We start from the raw sequence: 12555 nt of genomic DNA on the forward strand, positions 1-12555 counted from the left end.
GTGAGTAATATCGCCTCTCTCTGCGCTAGAGCTATTTACCAGCTCTATTCTTACACACGTCAGCATACCCGACGAGAATAGGCATCCGGCCAGTGTGTGCGTGCCACTAGGTATACTTGGAGATGCATCGTAATATATCGTTACTTTTAATATCAGCTTCGCTTTTTATCTGTTTTCTTTTGCTGGAATATATGAGCGATATCGGTACTGAAAGAGAAATTCTGTATTAAACAAAAAGGTAGTAATTTTTTTCTTTTTAATCCAATCATCATTTTGATGCGATGCGAATTTTTTTTTTTTCATACAACACCGGCAACATGAGATGTTTTCCAATTATTATGCAATACGCTCTACAAATTGTTTGTAAATAAAAGGTTTATATTTCTTAATCGATTCTGAATGTGGATTTTAACACAAGTTTAATATACAACTTTATTACTATAGAGATGTTTAAATTGGCCATACTTGTCGATCGATTTAATCGCGAAATTGCCACGTAAGGACTTTATTGCGCAGTTGGCGTGATTTCCTTAGCGACGACGGCCGTAATTATCCTGTCGCATGTCTGATTAATCCTTTCGATCGGCCGATATACATCCGCAATGACGAGTGATTAAACTACATCTCGGTTGTCACCTTGATCCTACCGTGTGAAAAAGCAGCCCGGCCGCCTCGTATCTCGCGTGCATATCGTAATCACAGTGTAGCAAAGCGTTGTCTATCGTATGAAAGGCCGTCCTAGTCCTGTTGCCAAGCGTTTTCACGGCATGCGGGCAACGTTTTTGTGGTAGGTTAGTAATTCCCATCGTCTCATGCGGCGCGCGTTACGTATTCGTTTCACGCTCTACGGAGCTCACGCAGCCGGTAACAGCTGGACCAGCAGCGGGAAGTTCGCGCTCACTCTTTTCCACGTCGCCGTATATCCCTCAATCACAATGTGCAAGACGAAACACGATCGCGTCTGAAACTGGATTGTGACGCAAGTCGCAAATGTTGTGCGCACGTTGCGAGATTTAGGCGCGGTCAATCAACAGGTTGACGATTCATTTTATTAACGATAATGGCTGCTAACTGATACGTTTCGATCGACGTAATTCGATCTAATTTGCATAATTCAATATAATAATCTGTTATAACGATACTCGGCTAAAAACCAATTTAATATGTATGCAGATTGACCTACATCTATAATTAATTCTATTAGTGTATATGCATATATTTTAAGCTTAACGTTGATGTCTATAATAGAATTATGCAGTGTTATTTCTCTTGCCAAGACGTTATATTTACAATATGTTCTTTTTATAAATTTTTAAAAATATTACCGTCGAGAATTTCCTATTCTAACAGGACAATATTTGAACTCTATCTTTTTCGGTTTTAACTACCAGAATGATTTTCAATTTCTCTTTGCACTAGAATATCAATTGCGGAATATATAAAGAAAAATATTTTTATCGTAATATTACGCTCGCGAGTTATAGAGGAACGGACGAGAGGAACTGTAAACAAGAAAATTGAATTTGTCTCAGAGTAGCAGGTTATATCATCTATTCTGACCTCTGATTCGTTCGAATTGGATAATGAGTTTGGCGTGAAGTAATTGATTTGTCCTAGGAATCATGACATCTCACGTCTTCGCAAGACAAATCGATCTCGGCCTACGGAGGTCGGTCAATCGCGCGGATCTTTCGAGTAGTGCGTGCTTTGCCCTGTAACATGCACGAGATGACGATGGGACAGATGACACGCGGACTTTTGTTGACCTAAGTTAATAATTTCGTTTGTTGGCTCTGCTGATTCTATTTTTACAAGCTTTTACAAGCTTCTTGTTCTATTTAATGCATTGTCATCATGATACGCATTATATATACATCTTATATCGAGTAGAAATAATATTGCACGCCATTGAGTTTTTACTGAAATTTTTGCGAAAAATAAAAGAGAAATATTATAATTTTTTTATCTTTAATAATTATTATATTTGAATACATAAAACTGTATCGTAAACAATACGCGACGTATTAATCTTTAAATTGTGAGACAAATGTATCACATTGTAATTTAGTATCTGCGTAATATCTAGACATAGTTTTTACATAATTTGACAGCGAGGTCTTAAAATGTAATTTACATACATATGAACTCGCGTGCACGACACGCGTGTTAACTCTTTTTTTTCTCAATACGTGTCTACAGATAGTGATGTAAAAAAAATGTAGATTTTAGTTATTACAAGTAATAATTTACATGCTTTTTCTTTTGTTATGGAATATTACTTATAAAGTATTTTTAACCTAGGTTAGTAGTGTCATTCGTTAATGTTACTGATTCTATTTTTACACGGTATTCTTGTTATAGTTATTAGCTTTTTTTTATTTATTAACTTTTTTTCTTCAATTGATATCTAGATAAAGATGTAAAAATGCAGATTTTAATTATTACAAATAAAAATACATTTCTTTTTTGTTATGGAATATCGACTTGCAAAGTCGACCTAGTTTTAACCTAGATTAATAATTTTTATTCGCTGGCTTTGTTGCCATCTATTTTTACCCGCATTCTAGTTGTACTTAATGCATCATCATTATACGCGTTATATACAGCTTACAGCAAATAGAAATAATGTTGCACGCGATTGAGATTTACTGAAACTTTTGCGAAAAACAAAAGATAAATTTATATTATAGTCTTTTATACTTAATTATTAAATTTAAATACATAAATATGTTTTTATTTGAAAGAAATCGCTTTCAAGTTGAAAATTATGTTTGGTATATGCTAACATAATAATTTTGATTATAATACTATACTCATAACAAATGACATCTCGTGAGAATATTCCCATAAATAATTCTCAAGTATATTGCAAACTGATCTTTTAACGAGTTAAAAGCTGCTTCGCAATAGCGAGTCTGTGCGAAAATATGATATTATCAGCGAGATAATTAAAAGAATCGTGTATTTTTTACGAATGTGATACATCGATAAGTGAACTATTTGTTGTGTGACCTAGGTTTGTAATAATTTTATTATTACGCTACGTTCCCAGCGAGATGTTAAGATTCGTTTCAATTAGTTAGACGTTTCTTAATGAGATTCCAACACTAAGTGCGCATAATGAGTACATTCTCCATCGGCGTAGCGAGCGAACATGAGCGCGCATCGTCAGTGAATAGGAGCAGCGGTATTCTCGGTAGTATAGTACAGTAAACCTGCATTGCCAGATAAATATACAGTGTTATGTAAGTTGTTTGCAAGCCAAGAAACGAAGAGAACCGGTCTACGAATGCGACCGGCTATTATACATGTGTTGCGTTGCATAGTAATTGGGCGAATTCTATTCGACAGGCGCATAATATTTAATTGCGATAGCTTTTATTAATAAAATTGGCAACAAAGTGACAATAGTGGAATAGGATCGGAAAATATTATGAGAAAAAAAATATATTTTTTTTATACTCGGTTGGCAATTGCGCCTCGTAATTACCAATGTGAAGCTCGATAAGTGAGATCGCTGACTCGTGAAAATATAAAGGAAATAAATCGATCTTGATTCGTTGATCGTTTCGGTTAGATGAGATAAATGGTACTTTATCACCTAATTAAACGATTTTACTTGCTCGCAAAATTTTAATCCGTTGACTGATCGATGTTGCCTTCAGGCAATGGAATCTTTTCGATACCAAATGCACGCCTATGTTTCTCACTAATGAAATAGCTCGCAAACTTTCAACGTCGACGAAGATCCCGTCGTTTAATAGCTCCCCTTTTGCCATCGGATCGTTTTACAATGGTGATTAATTTTCAATTGAGGCTGTCGTTTTTTTTCCTCAGCTTACGGGGTCTGTCAGCACCCGTTTGACGGCCGGCAAATCAGCCGACCATTATCCGCCATCACCTAACCGTTTTTCTATCTCGTCATTCTTTGGATAAATCGAATACCCCACCGCCTCTGCCATTTCGTTGTATTGTTGACGGATAAAGGGACGGTCCGTAGGTACACGCCGTGTTTCTCTCTTATGCGACTATGTCCCGGGTGACACCCGCTCTTCTACCGGGCTGTTCAGATTTCGAAATAGCCAGCGAGAAACGGTAACGATCCACGATCAACCGCGACAGCTGTTAATGTACCACGATGAATTCGATTTGACGACCGGAGGGTAACGGTGCGAGACGAAGGAGAGACAGAGAGCCAAGCCGGTCTCGCAGGAGTTAGGCCTCTGGGTGAAAACTACTGCTTGATTGCGTGCGAATGTGACGCGATTTCATGGGTTTCGTCGTGAAAGAAGAAAGAGACAGACAAAGGGACGGGAAAAGGAGAGAAAAAGAGCTTTGGCAATCGTCGACGGTACAACGAGGGTGCGAGAATAGGAAGCGCGGCACGTTTACCCCTCTTTCCCTCCCTTTTCTTGGTAGAATCGACAGGTTCAAAGGGATTCTAGGAGGACCGGGGATTTTCTCGTTTGAGAAGCGTGCGACGTGAGCTTTCAGAAAATTTCTCAAGCGTGTGCGGGTCACGTCGGTAATGCGAACGAATACGTCAGCACACGACTGCGCTGATTTACCCTTCGATGCCCGTAGGGTAGTGACGGTCGTGATGTTATATAAATACAGTAAGGAGTGAATTTTGTCGGACTAGATGACCGAGTGATTAGTTGAAATTTTTTGGATTCATTGAATTGGGTGAACGCGAAATTATCTTCTAGGAAATAACCATGAGCCAGTTTTTTATTTTTCAAAATTGCATGACTTATTATTATTATCATAATTACGTCATTATATATATTTAAGTGTTATAATTAAAAAGACACTTTTGGTATTAAACACACATGTAAGAATATTAATTGATTATAATATTATACAGTTAGCCTTACACGTGACATCATGATTAACAGTTACAAGGCTCGACGCATTTACCCCACTTGTTTCTCAATAAACCATTTCTACAGAAGCAGCCCTTGACGCATACCTGAAAAAAGATGAAAAATAAAAGTATAAAAAATTTGTTAAAACATTGATTTAGTTTTAATTTTGAATAAGACGGAAGACTTTTTCAAACATAAGACACACACACACACACATATGGTTTTTCTCTCTCAAAACTTTTTAAATATTTAAATTATTCAAAGTAATCAATGTATGCGTGTGTAAGAAGAGATTACTTACCTGCTTGCATATTGGATGAGGATTCTTGCAGGTTGGTTGACAGGCGGTTCCACATGTATTATAGATCTCATACTTAGGGCATCTCGGATGTGATGGTGGTTGTGGCGGCGGCGGCTTGCAAGTTGAAGGAGGAGGAGGTGGTGGCGGCGGCTTGCAAGTTGGAGGAGGAGGAGGAGGTGGTGGCGGTGGCGGTGGTTTATGTTTCGGGGGAGGATTACTCATGACAGCTGTAAAAGAAATAAAACAAATTATATTTTTACTTGATTATTAAAAAATATATTTATTTTTACGATATAAAAATAAAGATAAGATATAAGAATATATTACAGGAATACACAATAGTTACACATAAAGATGTTAAAATATCTAATATATACAAATTACGATTAAAATAAAAATAAGATTTAAAATAAAAGACAAAAATGAAAAAGTAGTATTGTAGTAGTTATTGTAATGTTACAACGGAAATTTATGCAAAATGTCTTATAAATTTTGAGCTGTACTTATAAAAATATATTTTTTGAACGTAATGTTAAAAATTTAGAAAAATTGAGATAAAAGGTAATCTAATTAAATTTTTGTTGAGAATATATATATATATATATATATATATATATATATATATATATATATATATATATATATATATATAGAGTACGTAATTTAAATATTATTTTCGAGTTAATACTTACTGACGCAGATAATCGCCACGAGAAGGAAGATAACCATCAGGTTACGAGACATGTTGAATAATTTTTTGTTGCTTTGTTGTACTGTTCGTTACTTGCTGAACGGTTCGAAATTGATGCATGTTGCTAGTCAGATGCATTTTTTATACCAGAATTTTTCGAGTATATTGATATTTTTTATTTATTCACGTTATCAATAGCATAACTCGACGAAAGAAACCTAAACTTTAGTTTTTTACCGCAGTTGTTACAAATGTGCGGTATGTATGAACATCTCTTTAGCAAAACATTGCATACATAGAAAACTATATCGTAGTGTGGCGCACGTCTTAATGTTTGGTTATTTTTCAAATCTTTCCTTGTTTTCTTGTCTCACTGTTTTGATATAAACACGTGCCAGTTATTACGAGGTGAATGATTCGAAACATTTTAATATAAATAATATATATACACTTTTTCTCTTTCTCTTAAAGATTACATAAACAAATATTTTAAGTTTTATTTTGCCATTTTAATAATATTGCGAATGTACAAAAAAAACCTAAATAAATATGCAATTTATATTACTTACATTTAATCTTGTACATGTATACACATTACACAGTTTTGAAATTTTACAACAATCGCGAAGACTATAAATAGTAAAAACAAAATTGAAATTTTTCGAATATTGCTACGATAAATTATATCATGATTTATTAAACCACATTTGTAATTTTAAATATATGCATATTATATACAAAAATTTGCCATTCAAACAACTAAATAAAATATAGTCATGACTTTTTTATCTTGTATATTTATTTGTGAGTTAAACGAGGTCATTGCCATTAATTGACATTCGGTTTTATTTACAGCCACGAATGAAATATAGCAATGATAACACTTTTTAATTACATATTCACATTTGTGATTTAAATAATATCTCATTAGTATTTATATTCGATTTCTTATTATATATTATGTTATTCTTGAATTAAGAAAATATTTGCACTTTCTCTTCTTGAAAGTCAATACAGTCCCGCACGTGTTACACAGATGTATATCGATTGTAATATTTGTTTAATGATGAGTATGAAATAAGCTTGTTTTGATCATTCTTATATTTAGTTAATCTGTTTTCATATGCACATAAATATGTACATTCGTGTCGTTTAATGTCTCATGCCTTTGAAAGCTTACAATATTTGTTAAGTAAAATTAATGTTTTGTATATATTATGAAATAGTATATTTTTTATAATGTCAAACATATACGCTATCCGCACAATCATATTTTTTTTTTTTTTTTTTTTTTTCAGTTGACAACTAGATAATGACGATGCCTTTTTTTACATTGCATATCTATTTGTGATTTAAAGAAGGTGTCGATTTATCATTATACATATATTATCTCTCATTAGCAAGAATGAGAATTTAGACAAGCAATAAATTTTTTCTTTTTTCTTGAAAAAGTTAATTTATTCTCTCTTCTTGCACTATATCTGTGTTTATTATAGTTATTTGTAATCTATTTATAATAATTGTGATATTATAATTGCTAATATGTAATATTATATTTGCTTTTTATTTTTTTCAAAAGTTAATTAACCGAAAAATAGCCCTAAAAAATAACCGTGATATTACGAGTTTTATACGAAAATAATTTTGTATAGTATTTATTTTATTAAATTCTTTATCTTGTTCACGTATTGCAGCTATTTCTGCCTGCAGTATTATAGTATCATAGTATTTTCTGGCAGCTGGCTCGTTGGTTCTTTCGTCGTAACAACAATGGGACACGTGCCACGGTGGACAAAGGCAGACGCCTTCTGTAACGTAATATAATCGGTGTATAAACTTCTATAACTGTATCTTTAAAAATCGGTCAAATAACGGTGTTTTTCTTTGGCGATTGGACACGTTGTACTTCGCTGAAGTAGAAACAGATTATCATTTTGACAAAGACAAATGGAGTATAGTAAAAATTAAGAATAACAGTATCTTTTTCAAAAACTAAAATAAAGATTATTTTTCTGTAGAACGATATCTAATTGCGTTGTTACTAAAGGTATATAGAAATAATTAAATGTGGAATTTTTCGCATAAAAAATGTATTTCTATCCCCTTTGAAGAAACTTAATTGCCTTGATGTTGTATCGTTGAATTATTCTGATTGAGACCCACGTTCTCTCGCGTTCGATATTACTTAATTAAATTGTGCATTTGATTTGATGTACATCTCTAATGCACATTAATGTCCATCGAACGATCCTATCGAAACAGTCGTTCCGGACGCTATCTGTTCTAGTAATCTTCTTAACGAAGAATCCACCCCTCCGTCATCATGTGGCGGAGGGAAATACTACTTCCTTACTAAATCCAATAAGCAGCTATCGGATACGCTTGTCTACTCTCCCGAGAGATGAAATTCGTGACCAATGCGCGTGGCGGAATGAGGGGATGGGCGAAATAAGAAGGACGAGAGAAACAATCCCATTCTCTCTGCCCGGCGTTCAGGAGCCAAAAGAGTCCCGGATTGAGGACGGACGAGTGGCAGGTGCGCTCGTTTCTAGACTTGAGAGTATACCGGGACCCTTAATGCGGTATTTCATCGGTCATAATCTTCCCTTCGCGGCACGTCCCTTTGTCCTCGAGGAATGAAAATGGTGTGTATGGTGTGGTATGGAAGGACTCTCTCTTTCGATAGCGTCCCTCCAGAAATTTATTGTTAGACGAAAGAGGATGGCTCGTCATATCGATGCGTTTTGCAAGACGTACGAATCGCGAGTGTAAATTGAAATTATTCGCGCCTCTGGTTATTTAGTCAGTCGTTAAGTGTTGAGCACTTATTGCATTCGTAATTGTTAGTTTGAAATTAATGTCCTTGAAAGAACAATTCAAATTACTTTGCATATTGCAACTGTCGTATCGCATGCTATTATTTTATCCAATAATAGCAAAAAAATATTTAATTTTCTAAGTGATCGTTTCGTTTGTGACAAGTAATTCATTTATTTACTAAATTGTTCAATTCCATAAATGCATAGGAAACACAATACGTATTTTTGAAATATACTATGAATAGATTATCTTTCTGCGTAATATTTTAAAGAATATCATATCTTTATATTAATCTCACTTTTATATAATTAATAAATTATAGAAATAGAGATACATATTTCTCTCTTTCTCTCTCTCTCTCTCTCTCTCTCTCTCTCTCTCTCTCTCTCTCTCTCTCTCTCTCTCTCTCTTGGGCGAACAAGTGTTCGATTAAATAGCAAAGTTTTCTCGTGATTGGTTGGCGCGGGGATAAACGAGAGAAAGAGTGAACTAGTATCAACGGTATGACAGATAGGAACCAAAACCGATCAGAGAGACACGATTGAAAGAGAATTCTCTCGCTTCTCTCTATTCACTTTGGTAACTGCGAAACTTTCCCGACGGTCGTCGTTGCTTCTCTAATCGCTTTATCCATAGCATGCTCTTTGTTCTCCAAACATTCCTGTCGCCGACTTGGAATCCTGAGGAACAAAGCTATTCTAATAAAATGCTATTGATTATTTCGGATATGACGAGATAATAATACACTTTTGAGACAGAACAATATCGCAAAATTTCGAATAACGTAATTGTATAACGTAATGGTAATTAAATTATCTCTTAATGTGTAAAAAAGAACTATTAGGGAAGCAATTTACACGTAATTTTTTACTGTGCGAGATATGAGTCTGGTAGAAATTGAGAATATTATAAGTTATATTTATAATTGATGGTACTAAGAAGTCTTGCAAATTTATGAAATTATACATTCACATTAATAGATTAAGAAAATAAATTAGCAAAATAGGTAATCGGTAATTTAACAAAACAGACGTTTGTGTACAAAGTTTTTTCTAAGCCAACAACGATGCATTAAACATTCTTAGAAATTTATTTTTATGGCACACTTTTAATATAAGTTTTTTTATTGTATTTGACCGGCTATAAGTTTAATGATTGTAACAACTACGATTAATATGAAGAAACATTCTCTTTGTTTCTGACGCGAGAAAATAATAGTAGTAGTATAATCGAAGAGAGGTTATATATATGCGTGATTTTAAATTTCGTGGGAAAGTCCAAGTGTCGATAATTTTTTATTTCTAGATCAATGGCGAATGATTTTTTTATAGATTTTTATGGTGGAAAACGGGGCTATATGCAAATTTCGAGGAAAAAAAGATACCTTTGTACTTTCCTTCGATCCCACGAATGTGTCGCCTTTCTTCTCCCTTCTCCTGAAAAGTAATTCGAGACGAGTTTCTAGTGGGACTCGGGAAATGTTTCTCCTGTACTTTTATGTTGGCCGCGTCCCTTCGTTTCGTGAAATTGGAAAGGCACGAGGAAAGCAGTATGGTCCCTGGACGATCGAAGGCTCGCTAATGTACCTCGTGGCACGCGAGGATGGAAACTCGAGAGTCAACGAGAAGTGATCGAACGGGAAAGATAAGGGGAGACAACGAAGATGGGAGCAAAAATGGAAAGCATGGTTGGCAGTTGGCAGGATGAAAACGGATTTGCTAGCTCATGTACATATATATATATATATATATATATATTGTACCTGCTAACGTATCTTGAATGAAGAAATATGATTGATTTTACTTTCTGGATTTCTTACGTAAGAATTTCTTTAATTTATAAGAATGTTGAATATCATTTTGCTGAAATTACCTAAAGGCTTAATAAAAAAAATGATAATTTGAAGATTTTAATATGAATTCATGTAATAGAGAAAACAAATAAATAGATGAATATTTTAATTTATTTAGACAACAGTAAGTCATAACTTATTGTCCCGTAAATCTGTCATTGAAAAATAGCAGAAGTGTCAACAGAAAATTTCAATGCATATCCTCGCTTTCTCTTATGCTTTTTGGCTGGAAGCTAAACTCGCGAAATACCCCAACAGCTGTCTCACGAGGCGTCTTCTTTTACTTCTTTCCATTCTCGTTTCCCTTCTTTTATGTCGCCCGTCCCTCTGCACACCCCATTTCCGCACCTGTGGGCGTTCCTGTCAAAAATCTGCATTCCGTACTTCCGGAGCCCTCGCCGCGTCCGCTTTAAGGCATAGAACAAAGGGAAGAAAATACTCGACGGCCGGAAACGAGATCTCTTACTTCGTTTCCGCGGGACGGATACGCGAGAATGATTTTTCGTGTCGCTTCTGTGTTTCCTGACTTTCTTGCACATCGAATACCGCAATCCCTTAACAGAACTAATAGATTTTTTTACGATATTCCTTAGATATTTAATATTAATATAATGATATATTAATCTACGTATATTAATATTCGCTTTCGTCATGCTTTGAAATAAGATAAACGTATTTCTCGAAATTTTGTGATAATCATAATAATATTAAATATCAGCAAAATATTGCAATATAAAAACATTTTGTTTCATTATCGAGAAATATTGTTCGAATAGAGTCAACAATTTTATAATAATACTGTTAAACTCATTATTTTATTTGGTCTCTCTCTCTCTTTCTTTCTCATTCGATAAAAGAAAAGGAAGTGTAATAATTTTATATAATTTTCTATAACGATCAACTTTATCAATTTTCTTCTCCATTAAAAACCGCGAACAAATGCTACATTAAAGCTTTATTAATTTAAAAGACTAATCAGACATGGAAGATTTAATAATTGTATTAATAACGATACATATTAATGGAATCATTTTGAATAATTAAAAATTAATTATTTTAAAAAGTATTAATATTAAATCGGTTATATATAGAGAATAATTTATATATTATATAAATTATCATATATTTTGATATGTTTTGATATTTATAAGACTTATTCTTTTCTCAGTTTTATTATAATATATATTTAGTCATTTAGATTATAATGTAGATTGAAAAATGTATTAACTACAATTAATATTAAGCTAGTACATGATATGAGATTAAACCTTTTCGCGAGATAATATAATGATTATGAAGTAAATAACGACGAATATGTCCCTATAACATTTGAGTAAGGTTTTAAAGGAAAAGGTCAGCTTGGCAATCTATGTTGTGATCGAAGCATAGTAATTAAAGATTATTCGAGGAACGGACGGCTGTACGGGGCAGTGACGTTTTCCTTTGAAAGAAGGGCAGATCCCTAACCGGGACAGGTGTATAGTTAAAAGATATCAAAAAGAGGGTCGTTCTATCCAGTAAAATGGAGCTTGGAAAAAAAGAGCTTAAAAAAAAAGAGCTTGAATGATTGATCTATCAATCGCTGGGACATGCTTTGACAAGTCGCGAATATGACTTATTGTTAGTATCTTTCAATTTAATATTTTTTTTTAAGTCTAGATTTTTGTTACAATCTGTCGGAAGATTTATGATCTTGGAATATATTAATTCGGAGAAATAATTTTTACAAAAAGTTTTTCTGCTGTGATTTTTACAAGCTTTTTATAAGATTTATCAATTATTATCGATTGAAGGAACATATACGTATAACGAATTTCTTTTCCTACATTTTTTGTATAACATTTTACATGCTCTAAAAAGTATACACGTCTTATGATACGTTTCTTGCATAGATTTAATATCATGTATGTGTTTATTATAATTAAAGATTAATATATTTTCTGAATAACAGCGGTAGTAAACGTAGTAAAACATAACGACTGCAAAGCGTGAATTCTTTGAAACCGTTAGTTTTATGATTGCC

The 12555-nt window shown here is 33.6% G+C and overlaps 2 protein-coding genes across 2 annotated transcripts in view; one reads left to right on the forward strand and one right to left on the reverse strand.

Annotated features, from left to right (window-relative positions):
- Positions 1–12555, forward strand: part of LOC140665531 (headcase protein-like) — a 156876-nt gene that overhangs the window by 56163 nt on the left and 88158 nt on the right. The gene's annotated exons all lie outside the window — the stretch shown is intronic.
- Positions 4892–5913, reverse strand: LOC140668303 (uncharacterized). The gene is made up of 3 exons (XM_072897205.1): positions 5862–5913; positions 5170–5396; positions 4892–4972 (listed from the first exon to the last, which is right to left on the reverse strand). The coding sequence occupies exons 1-3, from the start codon at positions 5911–5913 to the stop codon at positions 4892–4894; spliced, it is 360 nt and encodes a 119-aa protein (XP_072753306.1).

The sequence above is a fragment of the Anoplolepis gracilipes genome, chromosome 1 (genome assembly GCF_047496725.1).
Source record: "Anoplolepis gracilipes chromosome 1, ASM4749672v1, whole genome shotgun sequence".
NCBI lineage: Eukaryota > Metazoa > Arthropoda > Insecta > Hymenoptera > Formicidae > Anoplolepis > Anoplolepis gracilipes.